Consider the following 17,709-nt stretch of genomic DNA (forward strand, 5'->3'; position numbering starts at 1 on the left):
ACCCAGCATGAGTACTGGGAACCAAATTTGTATCCTCTTGTTCGTTATCACTAAACCATCTCTCCAGCTTTCAATCCCCTTCTTTCCCCCAGTGTTTGGGATTAAATTCAGGGCCTTGTGTCTACCAGAATAGTGCTGTATACTATTTAGTTATACCCTAGCTGATCACTAGCTGATATTGTGACTCCTTTGCATATCCCTAAAGGAAAATAATAGTGAGCTGTGTTTTCTCCTGTAGTATCTCTTGTATACGTTGTGTTGAAATGTCCATTCTTTTCTTTCTTTTTAAAGATGGATTTATTTTATGTATGAGTGCTCTATCTGCATGTACACCTGCATGCTAGAAGAGGGCATCAGATCCCCATATAGACGATTGTGAGCCACCATGTGGTTGCTGGGAATTAAGCAGACAGTGCTTTTTACCACTGAGCCATCTGTGCAGCCCTGAGTTGTCCATTATTAAACTGAGTTATAATTGAATCATAGTTGATTTTAACCCTTTCTGCAGGTAAGTCCTGTATCAGATTTATGATCTTTTAAGTTCCGTGCGTGTGTCTGCATGCATGCAGTCACACCCAAGGATGTCAGAAGACAGTATTAGTCCTCACCTTTCACCTTGTTTGAGTCAGGGTAATCTCTGCTTTGAATTTCTCTGTTGGTAGCTCTGGGATTCCAGACATGCAAACTTTTTACATACATCCATCCATCTTTTTTTTAAAGTGGGTTTTGAGGATGTAAATTTGTGGGTCACTAGGCTTGCATACCAAGTTCTTTACCCAGTCAGCAATTCCCTAGCTCACATTTTTGATCCATATGGAGTTAACTTGTATAGATGGTGTAAATCCTGTGTCCAATTGTCACTGTATCCCTTGTTGAAAATTGAAATGGGTTATAGAGATGGATGGCTCAGTGGTTAAGAGTCAGGTTGCTCTTGTAGCTGTTCTGGGTTTGGTTCCCAGAATTCACATGTTGTTCCATAAGTAAATGACCTCTTCTGCCTAGACACACATGGGGTACACATGCCAGCAAAACATTTATACACATTTTTAAAAATTAACAAAAGAAAAAACTGCCATCCTGGAATGGTGGGCTACACTTGTGATTACACCAAGTTAGGGAGACAGGATCACTTCAAGTCCAAGGCCAACACTGTCTACATACAGGACATATATCCCGCCCACTGTAGGCCACACAGTGAAACCTCCCTAAACTCTTTTATTATATTGGTGTCTTTGAGACTTAGTGGACTCTTTTTGAGACAAGGTCTTACCCTGGAGTTCTGACTGTCCTGGAGCTCAGGAAAAGAGGCTGTTCTCAAGCTCACATAGATCTGCCTGCCTTGGCCTCCCAAGTGCTAGGATTAGCTAACTGACTCTTAACAGGAGTTTTCTTTTTCTTTTTTCTTCTCTTGCTCCTCTGAATATCAATACCTGGTGCTTATTTTTTTTGTCAGGGGCAGCGTTAGAGCCTTTAAATGTCTGCTCAGTACCAAAAGGAGTTACTAATAAACTTATACTAACTTTGCAAATCAGGCACTGTAAGTCCTTGACCTTATTTTTTTTCCAGAATCGTTGATTATATACTTCTTTAAAAACCTCTGTATAGATTATAGAATATACAGCTTTTAAGACTTAAGTGATTTTAAATTTGATTTGCTTTGAATCTAAATTTGAGTTTAGCCAGAAAGCCAAAATTCAATAAAATTTTTTGTATCTTTTGGTCAGTTTTAGAATTGGCTTATTTGTTTAAGTGTTGTGCGTATGTCCGTGGGTATGTCCATGCGTTTGAGCGTGCGTGCGAGCGTGCGTGTGTGCGTGCTGCACATGTGGAGGTGAGTTGACAGTCCCCTGGAGTTCCGTCATGTGGGTCCTAGGAGTCGAATTTCGGTCATCAGGCCTTACCATTCAACTCTGTGTGCTTCCTGAGGATTACCTTCTTAGTGCTGACTCTCTCATTCTTTCTGTGAAGCACCTTTCCCTTTCCTTCTCGCTTCTGCCCCACTCACCCCCCTTATTAGGCTTGCTGGCCTACACCACTAATCTCAGCATTCCAGAAAGGAGGCAGAAGCAGGGGAATCTCTTGAATTTGAGGCCAGTCAGGACTACCTAGCTAGGGAGAACCCGGCCTGAAAAATACAAAAAACAAAATTTTCCCCCCAAAAGTGTTTATTAGATGTAACTGTTATATTGTTCTATCTATAACATTTTGTAAATAACTAGAGGGCTGGAAAACAGTGGTGTCTTATAATTTATTTTGTCTGTATCTTAAGGGTCTCCAACTGACTTCCTCGTAGAGAACGTGGACTATGAGGACTATCAGAACAGCCAGAGCTGGCCGGAAGATGCAAGCTTTTGTTTCCAGCCTCAGCAAGTGCTGGACACTAACCAGGCTGGTACGTGCAGGCTGCATGTGACAGCTAAGTGTGACCTGTGAGATAATAGGTGACAAAGCTGTAACTTCCACCAAGATAAAGAACTTGAGCTTCAGAGTAGCTCAGCCAGGCACGGCCAAATCATAACCATTCTCATAACGCATTTACTTGGACCATTATCTTTATTTATCTTTTATTTTCTTTCTTTGAGATAGCGTCTCACACAGTAATCCACACTGGCAGTTCTCCCATCTCAGCCACACCCAGCTCTATTCATCCTTTCTTTAGAAGCACGCACTTACTTTAGTTTTTTTTTTTTAATAGCTTTTTTAAAAAACCAATTACTCATATTTGTATCATGTCCATGTACATTCAGACTATAGGTTCAGTAATCCCTTAGCACCCTAGGTCTTCCCAAACAACTGCAGTAATAATGACGCTTAATGTATGCCAGAGAACAGACTCTAGTTTCTTCCAGTCCCAACATTTTATTTTATTTTATTTTTTAAAGATAGGCAGGGTCTCGCTGTGGCCCTGGCTGTCCTGGACTGGAACTCTGGAGAACTCTGGAGTTAGAGCATTTTTTTTTCTTTTTTCTTTTTTTTTTTTCCGGAGCTGGGGACCGAATCCAGGGCCTTGCGGTTGCTAGGCAAGCGCTCTACCACTGAGCTAAATCCCCAACCCGGAGTTAGAGCATTTGAAATGCTGTGTTCTTCATAAATGTTCACATGAAAAAAAAAAACAAACCTTTTTTTTTCTTCTTCTACAGATAACATTCTAGTGTGTTTCCTTGGTTTGTTCTGAGATAGGATCTCATTGTATAGTTGCAAATCTTCATGCTCAACATAATTTTATGGTTTAATTTTAAGTTTTGCGTGTTGAGTGTCTCCAGCATGAAATTACAAGCAAATAGCCCTATGCCCGACTTTCTTGTGGGAACTGGGGAATCTAACTTAAGTGTTTGTTTTTAAGGCCATCACATAGTCCCCCTTTTCTGTTTGTTTTAATATCTTAAAAGTATGTTTATTAGCATGTTGAAATTTTAATTTCCTCTGTATCTTTTAGAATTTTAAAGTGGAGTATTGTGTGCTTTTTAATGAAGTTTTATGATTGTTAAATCATATGCTCTCAAATAATCAGATTTTTAAGGGAACTATGGATTACATTTTATTATATCAAGTGAATTGGTAAAGATTTATTGTTGCTTCATATTATGTAGTCATGCTATTTAATTTATTTACTCTTGGCAATACAATGTAACAGATTCAACATTTGTAGGATAGGGGATAATTATCTTCCTAAATATATTCGCTGTGTATAAGTCTTAGAATTTTTTTCATTCTAGATCCCTTTAACGTGCACCATGATGATGGTCTTGCAGATCTGCTCTTTGTCTCCAGTGGACCCACAAATGCTTCTGCATTTATAGAGGAAAACAATCCTTTGGAAGACAGTTATGGTATGGCTTCAACTAGATTTACTATGTCACATCTATCATTTATTTATTGTATAGAGATCCATATAACAAATGACAAATGATAAAGAGAAAAATATAGTTTTTTGAGGTAAGTTCTACATAAAAAATCAGGGGCTAGAGATAACGCCTCAGTGGTTAAAACTCCAACTGCTCTTCCAGAGGTCCTGAGTTCAATTCCCAGCAACCACATGGTGGCTCACAACCATCTGTAATGGGATCTGATACCTTCTTCTGGTGTGTCTGAAGATAGCTACAGTGTACTTATATAATCAATCAATCAATCAATCAATCAATCAATCAAAAGAATCTGCTCCAGCTGGCTTTAGCTATGTAACCAAGGATAGCCTTGAGTTCCTAATTCTCGTCTCTTTCCCTCCCAGCTAGCTACTAGAGCTATGAAATAATTTCACATATGAAATAATGTGAAATTATGATATATGAATTTTATATGTATGTACATATACACATATATAAACATACATATATATATATACGTGTATATTATGCACATACATATGTAATTAATACAATATATAATTAACATATACACAAACATACACACACAGGGCAGGTATTGAACCAAAGTGATAGCTTTAAGTCAATATAATACATTGTACCGTGAAATTGAAAAACAGAAAAGGTAAGGATTTCTAAGGTCTCCAGTAGCAAATTAGAGAACTTACATTTGAGGTTTTTTTTTTTTTTTTTTTAAATAATAAACTTTGAGTCCTATAAAATATGGTCAGATTCTTTGCCCATATTTTACTTTTCATGATCTAAAAGAAATTACTTCCTAAATTTCAGTTTTTTACTATTCATTTCTTATTGAGATGGGATCTCCTATATCGTAGGCTGACTTCATGCTTGTTATATAGCAAAGATTTACCCCTTCCTGCTTCCTGCTTCTACTTACCAAGTACAGAGGTTATATGAGGATGCGGGGAGGGGGGGGGGTCTGTTTGTGGATCACTGAAATCATAGCCAGGTTGTTCTCCTTGCATCCTGGTCAAGCAGCTCAGCTGAGCCAACAAAGCCCTCCCTACTGACCCTTTAAGTCTACAGTGGAGCTGGCATTCCTTCCTACTCTAGAGAAGTGGTGGTGATAAAATTAAGTTACATAGATAGCTGGTGCCAGGTCCATTGTAAACAAGTTATCAGTAGTTCCCACATTTGTCCTCTTGGCAACTTTTTGTAGGACCTGCCTTGCATTCTTTTATATCCTCTTTGCTTTCCTCTAATTTAAGTCCCTTCACATCTAGATCACACTGTTAGTCTCATAATCAGCCTTTCTGCTGTCTTTATATCCCACTTTTAACATTCTGCTGTTACTGATTAGCTTGAATCCTTAAATATTTATGTTCTCATCTTCATCATGAAGATCTTAAAAAGACATTTGCTATGCAGTTTTAAATTTATTTGATTTTCAAGTAATTTCCCCATGGTTTGTATGGTCCTGTTTGACCTATAGGATATGCCAGACCTATTTAAATAAGATTGCTCTTACAGTTTAGCTTTTATTGTCTTGTTGGTGTCTCTTTGCTTTATTTGCAAAGAGGGCTCTTAAATCTGCACTCTTTATCTCTTCCTGCTTTCTTTGAGACCTTCTGTGATAATCTAATCCTCAGAGTTCTTATATCGCTATAGTACTTAGTCCATACTATACTGTTCGTTATTTGAGATGCACCTATTTTGCCTCTCTAGCTAAACTACAGTAAACTTTCCGGATGTGGTGGTGTGTTTTATGCCTGTAATATCATGTACTGAGGAGGGCTATCAACAAGAGGATCACCTGAGCTCCAGAGTTTAAGGATAACGTAGACAACATAGCATTAGAATCTGTCTCCTTTTAAAAAAAAAAAAAAGAGAGAGAGAGACTGGAGAGATGGCTCAGCAGTTAAGAGTACTGAGTGTTCCTCCAAAGGTCCTGAGTTCAAATCCCAGCAATCGTATGGTGGCTCACAGCCATCTGTAATGGGATCTGGTGCCCTCTGCTGTGTCTGAGGACAGCTACAGTGCACTTGTGCATAATAAACACCCAATGGAGGCAGTGCTGAGTGCTGACTGTGTGCTCGCCAGGCGAGCTCTCCACCAACTGAGCCACATCCCCACGTCTGCCTTTTCTCAGGTGTTTGGTCCCAGTAACCAAACACGCACTAGCACAATGGCCACCACTACCTGGCAAATGTCTATTTTTATTGGTCTTTGGGTGTGTTTCTTTTTGTCAACATGTCACTGACTTAAACTGTCAAATGTCATGTCCTCCGACTATTGATGACTGTCTTTTCAATATTAGGTGTGCTTCCCTGTGACTCGTTTGCTCCCACGGCTGTTGTATCTCAGGAGTGGTCTGTGGGAGCCCCAGACTCTCCACACTCAGAGCCCTGCGTTTCCCCAGAGGTTACTATAGAAACTGCACAGCCAGCAACAGGTAAGTTATTGACAACTATTTCATTAGTTACTGCTATGGCATCAGTAGCCAGCGTTCCCGGGAGCTTATAGCAGATACAGATAAACAGTCTTTTTATCTTTCTTAGTGAGACAGAATCTGACCTGGAATGAAACTTACTATGTGGAACAGGCTGGCTTCAAACTTGTCTGCTTCTTGTGATTTTGGGGCCAGCCTGCTTTATAGATACAGTTTTAGGACAGCCAAAGTTACACAAAGAAACCCTGTTTTAAAAAAAAGTCAACAAAACAAAACAACAAACCCTTTATTTATTAAAAGTAAAATATTAGAAAGAAATTTTCATTTAATTTTTTTCATGACTTTTAAATTTTTCTGGTTTGACTTTTCTCTGTTTATATGTGTGTTGCCCACAGAGGCCAGAAAATGGCACCAAAACCCCTGGAACTGGAGTTACAGTTGCTTGTGAGCCACTGTGTGGTTGCTGGGAATAGAACCCAAGTCTTCAGGAAGAGCCGTTAGTGCTCTTAACTGCTGAGCCATCTCTGCAGCCCAGAATGTTTTTTTTCCCCCCGGTCATTTGATTTTGTTTTTTTTTTTGTTTTTTTTTTTTCTGTGTGCATGTGAGGGTCAGAGGACGACTCTGGGAGTCCTTCCTCTGGGCCGTTGTAGCTCCTTGGGACTGAACTCAGCCCATCAGACTCGATCAGCAGCAAAGCACCTTTCCTTGCTAAGCCACCATCCTGGCCCCCAGAAAGTGATTTGGTTTTTGTTAATTGTTGTTTTGTTTTGTTTCTTGTTTTTGAGACAGGTGTTTCTCTCTCCTGAAACTCACATAGATCTGCTTGACTCCGCTCCTGAGTGCTGGGATTGAAACCTTGTGCTACCATACCCAGCTCAGAAAGTAAATTTTAAATGCAGGGTTATCAGTAATGCTAGATCCTAAATTTATTTAATAATTTTTTTCCTTTACGAAAAATTTTTATGTGCACTGATTTATAATCTGTGTGAAGGTGTTGGATCTCCTAGAACTGGAGTTACAGACAGTTATGAGCTGCCATGTGGGTGCTGAGAATTGAACCCAAGTCTGGAAAAACATCCAGTTCTCCTAACCTCTGAGCCATCTCTCAAGTTCTCCTAGGTCCTAATTTTTTTTTTAACTTATTTCTTTAGAGCTATCCAAGGCAGTCGACTTGGAGTCAGTAAAAGAGCAGCTGCCAGCTAAAGCATTGGAAATGATGGCAGGACAAACCACTGATGCGGTGCCATCTAAAGAATCAGAGGGCTCTCCAGACACAGATGCAGCACCAGGTCCAGACACAGACGTGACACTGACTAAAGACATAGAAGAGAGCAGCAGTCCAGATGTGATATCGGCAAATGTCACACAGCCATTCACTGAATCAGATATGTTCCTGACCCAGGAAATGGAACTACTCATAGGAACAGAGGCAGCCCAGGTTAAAGACACCATGTCGTCTGTAGAACCAGATATATCTTCAGCCAAGAACACAGCACCGCCTACAGAAGAAGAAACGGTCCCAGGCAAGGATATGACATTCCCCAAAGAAGCAGAGACAGCACTTCCAATAGAAATGGATTTGGCACCTCCTGAGGATGTGGCACTTCCCAAAGAAACAGAGCTAGAACTAGCCCCAGCCGCGGGCACGGCTCCACTCTCAGAAACAGAAGTGGCCCTGGCAAAGGATGAGGAGCCTTCTACAGGAATACCTGCGGCTCAGGAGATGCTCTTGTCCTCAGAAACAGAGGTGGTACTGCCCTCAGATTCCATAATGACACTGACAAAGGAAGTGACAGTACCCTTAGAAGCAGCTGGACCCCTGGTGTCGGACATGACTGCAATTCTGGAAACAGAAATGACCCTAGGCGGGGGGACAGCTACACCCACAGAAACAAAATTGGGCAAGGTCAAAGACATGGCTCCACTCCCAGAATCAGAAGTGGCTCTGGGCAAGGACGTGGTCACACTTCCAGAAACAAAGGTTACTGAATTTAACAATGTGACTCCACTTTCAGAAGAAGAGGTAGCCTCAATCAAGGACGTATCTCCGTCTCCAGAAACAGAGACGGCTAAGAATGCTGATCTGCACTCAGGAACAGAGTTGACTCTAGACAACAGCATGACTCCCCCCTCGGATCCTGCACTGCCCCTGGAAACAAAAGTAGCCACAGTTCAAATTAAAGACAAAGAAACTGTGCAGACCCAAGAAGAGCTAAGTGAAGACTCCCAGTTAGAGTCTGTGCAGCTCGAGGGACAGTCAGCAGTACCTCCTTGCACGATTTCCCCAGGTACGGCCTTCTGCTTTCTCTTGTATTCTCTCTACTGGGGTATAGACTAAAGTTTACCTGTAATTCCTGATAATGTACAGCCTCATTACTTTCCAGGTCCATTCATGTTTTTCCCTAGTTGGCGTCCTGACCCTCTCCTTCCTCTGATGGCTGGTCCCGTTCTGTGTTCCTCCTTGCTTTGCTTGCAGACAAGTAAACCAAGACACACAAACCATCATTACCTCATCTACATACTGACATGTGTCTGTATGTATGCACTGTCTTCTCCCTTCGTTTATGGCTAAACTGTCTTCTAAGTAAAGCCAGCCTCTCCTCACTTTGCAACAAATCCCTTCCTTCCCTGTACTCGTGTACTGCTTCCCAGCCATCCTTCTCTTCTCTGTTACTCCTTAGTGAAATCTTTCCATTTGATCATTCCCACCTGCTTTCAGAAACATTTGGTTTTTTGATATTTGTTTCATCTACAAAGATAAAATTAGTGCTCGTAAGACACCTCATTGTAAAGCCATCAGCCATTAAGCTTGACACCTAAGTTCAGTCCCCAGTACCCACACTGTGAGTGGAGAGAACCAACTGACCTCCACATGTTGACTGTGGCACACTTTCTCCTGTATACAATAAAAATAAAAATTAATTATAAAAAGGAAAAAAACAAACCAAGGAACCCTATCTACTCAGCCTTCCAACTGCCCCTCCCATTTTCTCTACCTGTATAGAAGAATTCTTCAAAACACATTCTAATTTCCAATTTATGGTAAATGAAAAATTAGCTGGAATATTATTTCTCCAAAACTTATGAATTTCACCCTTACCTTTAGAACCAGTGAAAGCTGCAGACCAAAAGTCTACTTTGCCAGTAGATGAAGGTTCTCCATTAGAGAAATTAGAGCAGAAGGAAACATCTGGCAGTCAGCCTCCTGAGCTTTGCTCAGGTAAGTCCTTGGATGTTAAAGTCAGGAGTGATGGGATGATGGTGGGGCATTATTTAGTTCTGGCTTGTGTGGTGGTCATTATTAACAGTACAGCTTTTTCTTCAGTATTTTCCATTTCTTTAGGCAGAAAGTGGGTTTCTTACATGTTTACTATTCTGTTAAAATGAAATATTTTAAAGTGAAGATTTTAAGTGTCTTAATTTTTTACAAATATATCTGGAAAAAATTTTGACCTGTGATAATGTTCTTTGATAAGGATGAGAAGAATTTGGGGAAAAGGTTTATATGAATGAATGGTGTGAATCACTTAAATGAATCACTAAACTTTCTTTATAAAGATGATAAGAAGGAAATTGCTGTTTAGAATTTTAGACAAGTTCATGTATTACAGGTTTCCCTTCCTCACAAGGTAAACACGCTTGCAGACCCAGTGACCGCAGGTCAGCCCGGTCTAAGCCTCCCAGGGTCCCTCCTGAGCTGCTGGAAGGTTCTTCTCCATGGAAGATTCTTGATCCCAGGCTGGGCCCCTGCCCATTTTCTGAGTTGGGTTGGGTCTCTGGTTCGTCTTCCTGTGGCGAGCATGGGACCCAAAGAAAAGTTACTCATGCTGAGTTCCTAGCCCAGAGAGATCCTGGCAGGGAAGCCAGGGATGTAGCGAGCATGCCGCTGGTGACGAAGAAAAAGAAGAAGAAACCAAAGGAAAGAAGACGCCCTCAGGCCCGAGCTGGAGGCCCTGGGGATGAGGATAATGTTGATGGACGGCAGGACCATCATCCTGTAGCTCATGAGCCCCAGAAGTCAGGTCCGGGCCCCAGCCAGCCTTCTACTGTGAGCACAGAATATGGATGTGTATCCAGAGAAATCTTGAAGCAGGACTGTGCTGAGAGTCCTAGGGTTACTTCATGTCCAGAGCAGCCTCCAGAAGTCATGGTAAAAGCTCAGCTCAAGCCGAGAGTAGAAGATGACCACAGAGATAAAAGCCCACTGTCAGAGAACCAAGATAACTTGTTGCAGCAAGAGGAAGAGAGATCCCCAGCTGTATTACACCCGAAGCCTTTAGTGGATACAGGCAGGGCAGTGAGTCCATCTAGTGTGAAAGGAGCCCCAGTTGACAGCTCTGCACACGAAGTGTCGACTCTGCGAGGGGGGTGTTCCCCTTTATTGGGTCAAGAGATTATGAATAGAGTTCCAAAACCTACAACAGAGAAAGTTCAGTCAAGTCTGACCCTCCCTTCAGTAGCAAACCATCCATTAGAAGATGGTCTGAAAGAAGAGCGTGCTGGAAGTAGAGCTACTGCTCTGCAAGTGTGTCCTAATGCAGCGGGGGACTTTAGAGGGCAAAGACTAGACACATGCCCCGAGCCAAAACAAGGAACCAGCCTGCTTGCTTCTAAGGAGCCGAAAGAACAAGAATTAATTCAGGCTCCTGGGTCACAGTGTGAGTCATTTAAGAAAATGACAGGTGATGGCAAAAGCAGGAAGGGAAGGGGTCCTGGGAAAGTCAGAGCAGGCTCAGGGAAGTCAGGAGGGAAATCTGAGGTGCCATTCCTTCTGGACAGCAACAAGGAGGGGAGAGCCGTACCTTTGCCAAGTGAGCCAGTTTCTGAAACTGGAGTAGTGAGTATAAAGGATCCTAGAAGAGGGCTATGCTTGGAGTCTTCAAAGCAACCAGGGGCCATTACAGATCTCAGTGAGGCAGTGCTAAGGGTGGCTAAAGAGGTGGCTGATGGTGGTGTGGGAGGCACCATGCAGCCATTAATTCCTTTGGAAAGTGGGTCAAGTTTGTCTCAGACTTTGGATGGTAGAACAGAAAGAAGAGCTGAGGTTAAGAATGTGGACGTCAGTAACCAGAGCAAGGAAGGGAAGTGTACTTGGATGAATCACGAGTCAACTTCCTGGATTACTGAAAAGACTAAAAAGAGAGGTAATGAAGGCAGAAACAAAAGGTTTAAAAATAATTACCCCGTACAGCCCAGCAGAATGGAGGGCAGAGAGGAAATCGTCAGCCCACCTTGTATAGAAAAGCAGAGCAATGATGGTAATGTTGCCCATAAAAACAGTGTACTAGGGCAGATTTCCCCTAAAATACACACTCCTTTGTTCTCACACACGTCATCTACAGCCACAGAGGAAGTCGCTGACACCAAGAGTAAGAAGGTGGAGTCTAATTCTGTTACACTTGGGAATCCTGCAGGGAATGAAACAAACTCAGTCCAAAATTCTTCTGTTACTACTGAACCGGCTGCCAAGGTGACAGATGTGAGTCCCCAAGACCCAATCCAAGGGGCAGGGTTTGTTCCCTTAGTAAAATCTGAGGAAAACACAGGACAGACTGCAGTGGTTGGGAAACCTAATAAAAGGAGTAATGATGGGAAATACAAAAAGGTTAAAAATAGTTTTCCTGAGAAGCATATTTTGGAGATTAATACAGAGACAACAAATCCCATGAAAACTACAGGAGACTGCAGAATTGAAGGAATGGGATATATGGATGAAAATAGAAATATTACATTTACCTCTGGGAGAGCGCCTTCGGGGCTGATGAGTAAATCAGCTCCCCTAGAGGCTATAGAATCGGCAGGCTGTGAAATGCTGCCCTGTCCTACTCCTCAAGTAGGAAAGGAAGATAATTCCTTCCCAGACAGTTCCAGAAAAAGTGAGCAAGATAATAATTTCAAATTATTTGCACAAGATATGTGTAGCAAAGATGGAGTCCCGGGTCAAGAAAACCCCAAGGCTCCCCCTGCTGCTGTGCCCTCCACCACTAGTACAGAAGGAGTTGCTGGGACTTGCACAGAAGCCCAAAAGAAGTTTAGCAGTCTTGGAGATCACTCTCTTAAGAATAAAGGTGGGCTTGCTGATTACAGTGCAAATGGAGAAGGGCTAACCCCTAAAAGTCATGCAGTAGGGGAACCTGAGTCAGAGCAGCATGGGTCCTCTGAGCATCCAGCACAGCATGCCACAGAGCCAGCTAAGGGATACTTGCTTCCTGGTGTGCTCACAGAAAGCCAGAGCCTTCCAGAAGAGGTCAGAGTCCTAGACTCATATGCAGATAGTGGTGATTTGCCAGTGTCTCTGATGAAGGAAGAGAAGAGAACGGAGAAAGACTCTGCCCCAGTTAGAAACCCTGACCCTCTTAGACAGAAAGCACAGAAATTCAGTTTGTGTGACGACCAAAATAAGAAAGAGAGAGATTCTAAGGGCCCAGAGAGTTTGGATAAGAAGGTAGATATAACTCTTTTGCCTCCAGAAAATGAGAAGGCTAAATTAAAAGAAACTAATCTGTCATGTGAAGTCACAAAATTGGAATGCATTTCCATGTTAACAACAGCACTTCAGTCTGATTTCTCGTGTGACAGTGTTGAGGGGGAAAGTAACGTAGTGGTGACTGCTTACAAGGATCCTCAAGTCCCAGAGTTCAAAGGTAACGAGGTCGAAGCTCCTCAGAAGATAACAGGGAAGTCAGAACTGAAGGTGCTGGATGAAAGGAAGAAGGAAGATAAAAGCAAAATGGCAGTGAAAGGCTACATGAGACCCACCAAGTCTCGGGGACCTACTCCACATCAGCCCAAGTCTGCAAGTCAGGAAAGAGAGAGAGCCAAGCTGCTCAAGGCCAGTGGTATGACCCTGCCTTGGGGAAGTGTGTTTTCATGTGGCTTTTGAGTCAGCATTAAAAAAGCAAACAGCTTGTGCCTTGGTTCCATTTAGACTCTAATCATCCTTTGATCATTAGTCTGTTGGCATGACAATCTGTGACTGCTACTTAATGTATTTTTTTTTTCAGCCAAGGCATGCATGCCCTGTGTTCAGCTTGAGGAGATTGATGATTTGGTTGCATGCTGTTTTAATGCATCTTAATTTAATGAGTCTTGAGTTTTATTGGAAGTTGTGGTGATGAGGGGAATACATTGCAGTCCTCTTATTTTTATATTGAACCTCCTATGTGTAAAGTTTAGGGAAAGTATCAGCCAGTATTTGTTGTAAATACTTGCAACAGAGAAAATATAGATGGGCTGAGTATATGAAACTTGGCTTTATTTTTTGTTTATTTATAGTATATTAATAGCTTGAGCTAGTGGGAGTAGATATCCAAATTGCTTTCAGATCAAATGAAAATGGTATGGCTGCATCTTATCATCCCCAGTGGTAGCATTGGAAGGTATAGACTTCATGTTTCTAGCAGTTGGGAAGTGATCTCTAAAGGTGTACCAGGTAGGCTAGGCTGGTTTTTCAGTTTTGCTGCTTACAGCCATTATTAGTAGTTGTATATGGATTAGAGTTTGGGGCATAGCTTGTGTTCATTAAACAGTTCATGAACTTTGCTTATGATTCCTCATTTTGCCCTTTGGGACTTTTAATAGTTCTCATAGTTGAACTGAGTTTTAAGGTAAATTTCTCTTAAGGTTGAGCAATGAACCGTGTGTGTTTGTCCTCCCTCCTTCGGTACACATTTAGTCATATCCTCTCTGAACCAAACTTTGAGGAGATTTCATTGCGTTTGAAGATTTTTGCAGCCAACAGGTGGTTCTTTCTTAAAAAGTTTGCATGATCCAGCTACTAACTTGAGAAATTTAAACACAACAAAAACACCGATTGTTTTGGGCCAAGCAGCCCATCAGATGTGGCTTCATCGTGCTGTGGTGGTCTGCATGGTGTGGCCTTGTCCTCATGGGGAAAGCTGGTGCTGTGCATGAGTGAGCACCCAGGTTGCAATACTTGTGGTGTGAGGAAAGTCGATGCAGATGCAATTTTCATCTTTCTGCTTTTTTCCTTCTCAGCTCCTCTATAAACAGTGCAGAAAATTAAATAGAATAGTGTGTAGAAAGTATTCCAGAATTCTACCGTATTCTTTTGTTTTAGTTCTGCCATATTAGTTCTGTCAGTGATTAAAGGTAACAGGTAAATTGCTAAGACCCTTATCAGGATTTGCAATCAAATGATCAGTATTTGCAAGGAATTTTAGAAAGTGGGTTTTTTCTTAAAACCTGCAGAGCTCTCTGGACCCTGCCAGATGAGCCCTAGTTCAGTGTGTGTGTGTGTGTGTGTTAAGGAGTCTCCTTGCAGAGGACATGTGATACCTGACAGGAGGGGAGTGTAATGAGGACTGAGTAAAACTCCTTGCTGCTTCTGTACATTCTAACAGTTAACCCCTCCAAGATCAGTAGATACTTTTTGAATAGTTTTAGACAGGGGTGGGCTTCTACTTCACTCCTATAATGCCAGCATTCGGGAGATGAAGTGTAGGATCAGGAAGGAGTTCAAGGCCAGAAGGCCAGTCTGGGATGCATGAGACCCTTCTTACCCCATCCCCACGCTCCAAAAAAAAAGTCATGAAAATGTTTTAATTTTTTTTTAGTTTTATTATTTTACATTTATTATATGTTATATGTATAACAGTATTATACATGTCCTTCCAAAGAAGTTATGGTTAGGAATAATGACATTCATTTCCTGATGCTGTATGAGACATGACATGCTTACAGATACAAACCTTTCTTTTAAAAACTTACCAGTTTTTAAATGAGCTTTTCAGCTCAGTGTATAAACATGTAGTTATATTCATGTTTTAGGCAGGTCTTACTACAGCAGTCCAAGGGTGGGGTAGGCGATGTCTCTGCATATATCAGTCAGGGAAACCAACTTTGAAGAGGTAAGAGTGAAAACTTGGTGCAGTTTGAAAATGATTCATTTTCTTGGCATAATATAATCCCTGTGTACACGGTAGCATAATTACATAAAAACTCAACTCAAGATGTATATCACTTCTTCTCTGAACATGGATTTTAGAGATAGGCTGCTTGTATTTTAGCTTAAGAGCATAAGGCCTGTTTCACACATACAGATAACATGAAGGTCATTTGGTCTATTAGACTGCTGTGGTCTTGATTGGGGAAGCTTGGGGGAGCCTCTGGCTATACAGGTAATGGAAGGATCATTTAGATGACTAGCCACCTCTGTTCTGGTGTGAAAACTTGATAAAACCTAGTCTAACAGGTAATGCAGATCACCAGGCTGTGAATCACCTCCAGTTCCCCACTTTCTGGATGGAAAAACAAGTTATATGTCCTACTCTTTGAAAGGACAGTCCTGTATTTTTTTTTTTTTTTTTTTTTTTTTTTTTTTTGGAGCTGGGGACCGAACCCAGGGCCTTGCGCTTCCTAGGTAAGCGCTCTACCACTGAGCTAAATCCCCAGCCCCAGTCCTGTATTTTTAACATTCCTGGTTTCTCTGGTGTTCTTTGGATATAAGGATTCTGCTTCCAACACTGGGAGGCCTGAAACTCTGAGTGAGTAGACAACCTCTGTCTCTACAATACTGGGGTTTCAGGCATTTTCCCCATGTCATATATGCCCTGATGTTTTGTCTGTGACTGGTAGATTTGGCCTTAGTAAATTTTATCTTTACTGTTTTCTTTGAGTCAGTTATTGGGGATTTTTACTGATCCTCACCTGTCTTGCAAGTCTCTGTTTGTCAAATGGATTTCAGTCTTATAATGCTGGCTGATATGAGAGCTCAGTAGGTTCTTGCTGCTAAGCAGATGACCTGAAATTTGATTGTCATGGCAGTGGACTTAGAGGAGAGAATTGACTCCTCCTGAAGGTTGTTCTATCCTCCACATCTGGTTACCCATAGATAGAAGACATATGTGTCTCTCTCTGCTTCATCCCCCCCACACCCTAACGTATATACAAAGATACTCTGTCTTTTACAGGAAACTCTCAAGATTATACATAGGTATGGAAGAGCTAAATTCTGAAACTGTTGTTTTAGATTTTTTATGTATGAGTACACTGTAGCTGTCCTCAGACACACCAGAAGAGGGCATCATATCCCATTACAGATGATTGTGAGCCACCTTGTGGTTGCTGGGGATTGAACTCAGAACCTCTGGAAGAGCAGCCAGCTCCTGACCCCTGAGCCATCTCTCCAGCCCCCAAGTCTTTTTTAAAGTCAGAAGTGTTATTTGGGTTTTTGTTGTTAATTGTTGTTTAGGGAGAATTTCATATAACCTGTAGATATTTCCTAATAAAAAGATAGATAACAATTAGTATGTGTATTTGTTGTTTTTGCTGGCTTGTTTTGAGTCTCTGTATAACCCTGGCTTACCTGAAACTTGCCCCGTTGCATTCTGGCATTAAAAGAATATGCAACCATGCGTAGCATATTTTTAGTTTAGTTTAGCACTAAATTCTAAGCCTTTGATTCTGTGGCATTTTCAACACTTAGTTTACGTTTGATTTACTGCTGTATTCTTAGTATTTAGTGTAGAGTTTTACATATTTTTGAAATTGAGAATGAATTACTTTTCAGTTAACCTTAGCCTCTTTGGAAATGAAGAATTAAAATATTTTTTCAGTATACTTTTTTTTCTCTCTTTTGACACTTTCATGCCACTTTCAAGTTGAGAAAAACTTTAGCAGGTTTTTTTTTTTTAAAGAGATTTATTTATTTACTTTATATGAGTACACTGTTGCTCTCTTAACACACACCAGAAATGGGCATCGAATCCCACTACAGATGGCTGTGACCCACCATGTGGTTGCTGGGAATTGAACTCAGGACCTCTGGAAGAAAAGTCGCTGCTCTTAACCCAGCAGGTTTCTTTACATATGATGCATATTGTTCTAGGCAGAAAGGCTGAAGAAAAAAATTTATGGAGGCACATGAGGAAGCCTATTCCTTACTTGTCAAAAAAAGAAGGTCTTTTGTGTGGCACCTTTCTATTTTTGTAAAAGGAAGCACAAGTTTGGTAGGGTGTTTCATGTGGTTATAGCGTATACTTCCTGTTAGCTATTATTTCCCTGGAATTCAGGTAGAGCTGAGTGACAATATCTGTAGGACCTGGGACAGTTGAGGACCCTTGCTTTGCCACACTGAAGCCTGTTCTCCTTCCTGTCTGGCTTCATCTCTTTGATTCATTTGCTAGAGCTCATCAACTGTTTGCCAGCAGCTGGGAATGTCAGTTTATGGTAAGAAAATGTCTTGGTGTGAAACTTGAAGTAATTTATAAACCCAGAAATCCTAACAGTTGCAAAGCCCTTGTACATAAATAAAATATGCTCAGTATATAAAAAAAGCATTTGTAATCTTAGGAGAGGAGTTGCTACTATCTCACAACCTGAGAAGCACCCACTTGATAATCCTCTGAGTCTCCCTGGCCTTTGCTGAACCTTTCCGCTGCCCGGGGTTTTGGCTTCCTCCATAGTGACTTCTT

The 17,709-nt window shown here is 41.4% G+C and overlaps 1 protein-coding gene across 50 annotated transcripts in view; it reads left to right on the forward strand.

Moving 5' to 3' along the window:
- Positions 1–17,709, forward strand: part of Map4 (microtubule-associated protein 4) — a 138,488-nt gene that overhangs the window by 87,348 nt on the left and 33,431 nt on the right. For 26 of the 50 annotated variants that reach the window (NM_001419954.1, NM_001419953.1, NM_001024278.2 and 23 more), the window contains 5 exon segments: positions 2,270–2,392; positions 3,717–3,830; positions 6,142–6,276; positions 7,426–8,562; positions 9,381–9,494. In NM_001419954.1, coding sequence (NP_001406883.1) covers positions 2,270–2,392; positions 3,717–3,830; positions 6,142–6,276; positions 7,426–8,562; positions 9,381–9,494 — 1,623 coding nt within the window. 50 annotated transcript variants of the gene reach the window in all.

Source organism: Rattus norvegicus, chromosome 8 (assembly GCF_021556685.1).
Source record: "Rattus norvegicus strain SHRSP/BbbUtx chromosome 8, alternate assembly SHRSP_T2T, whole genome shotgun sequence".
Classification (NCBI taxonomy): domain Eukaryota; kingdom Metazoa; phylum Chordata; class Mammalia; order Rodentia; family Muridae; genus Rattus; species Rattus norvegicus.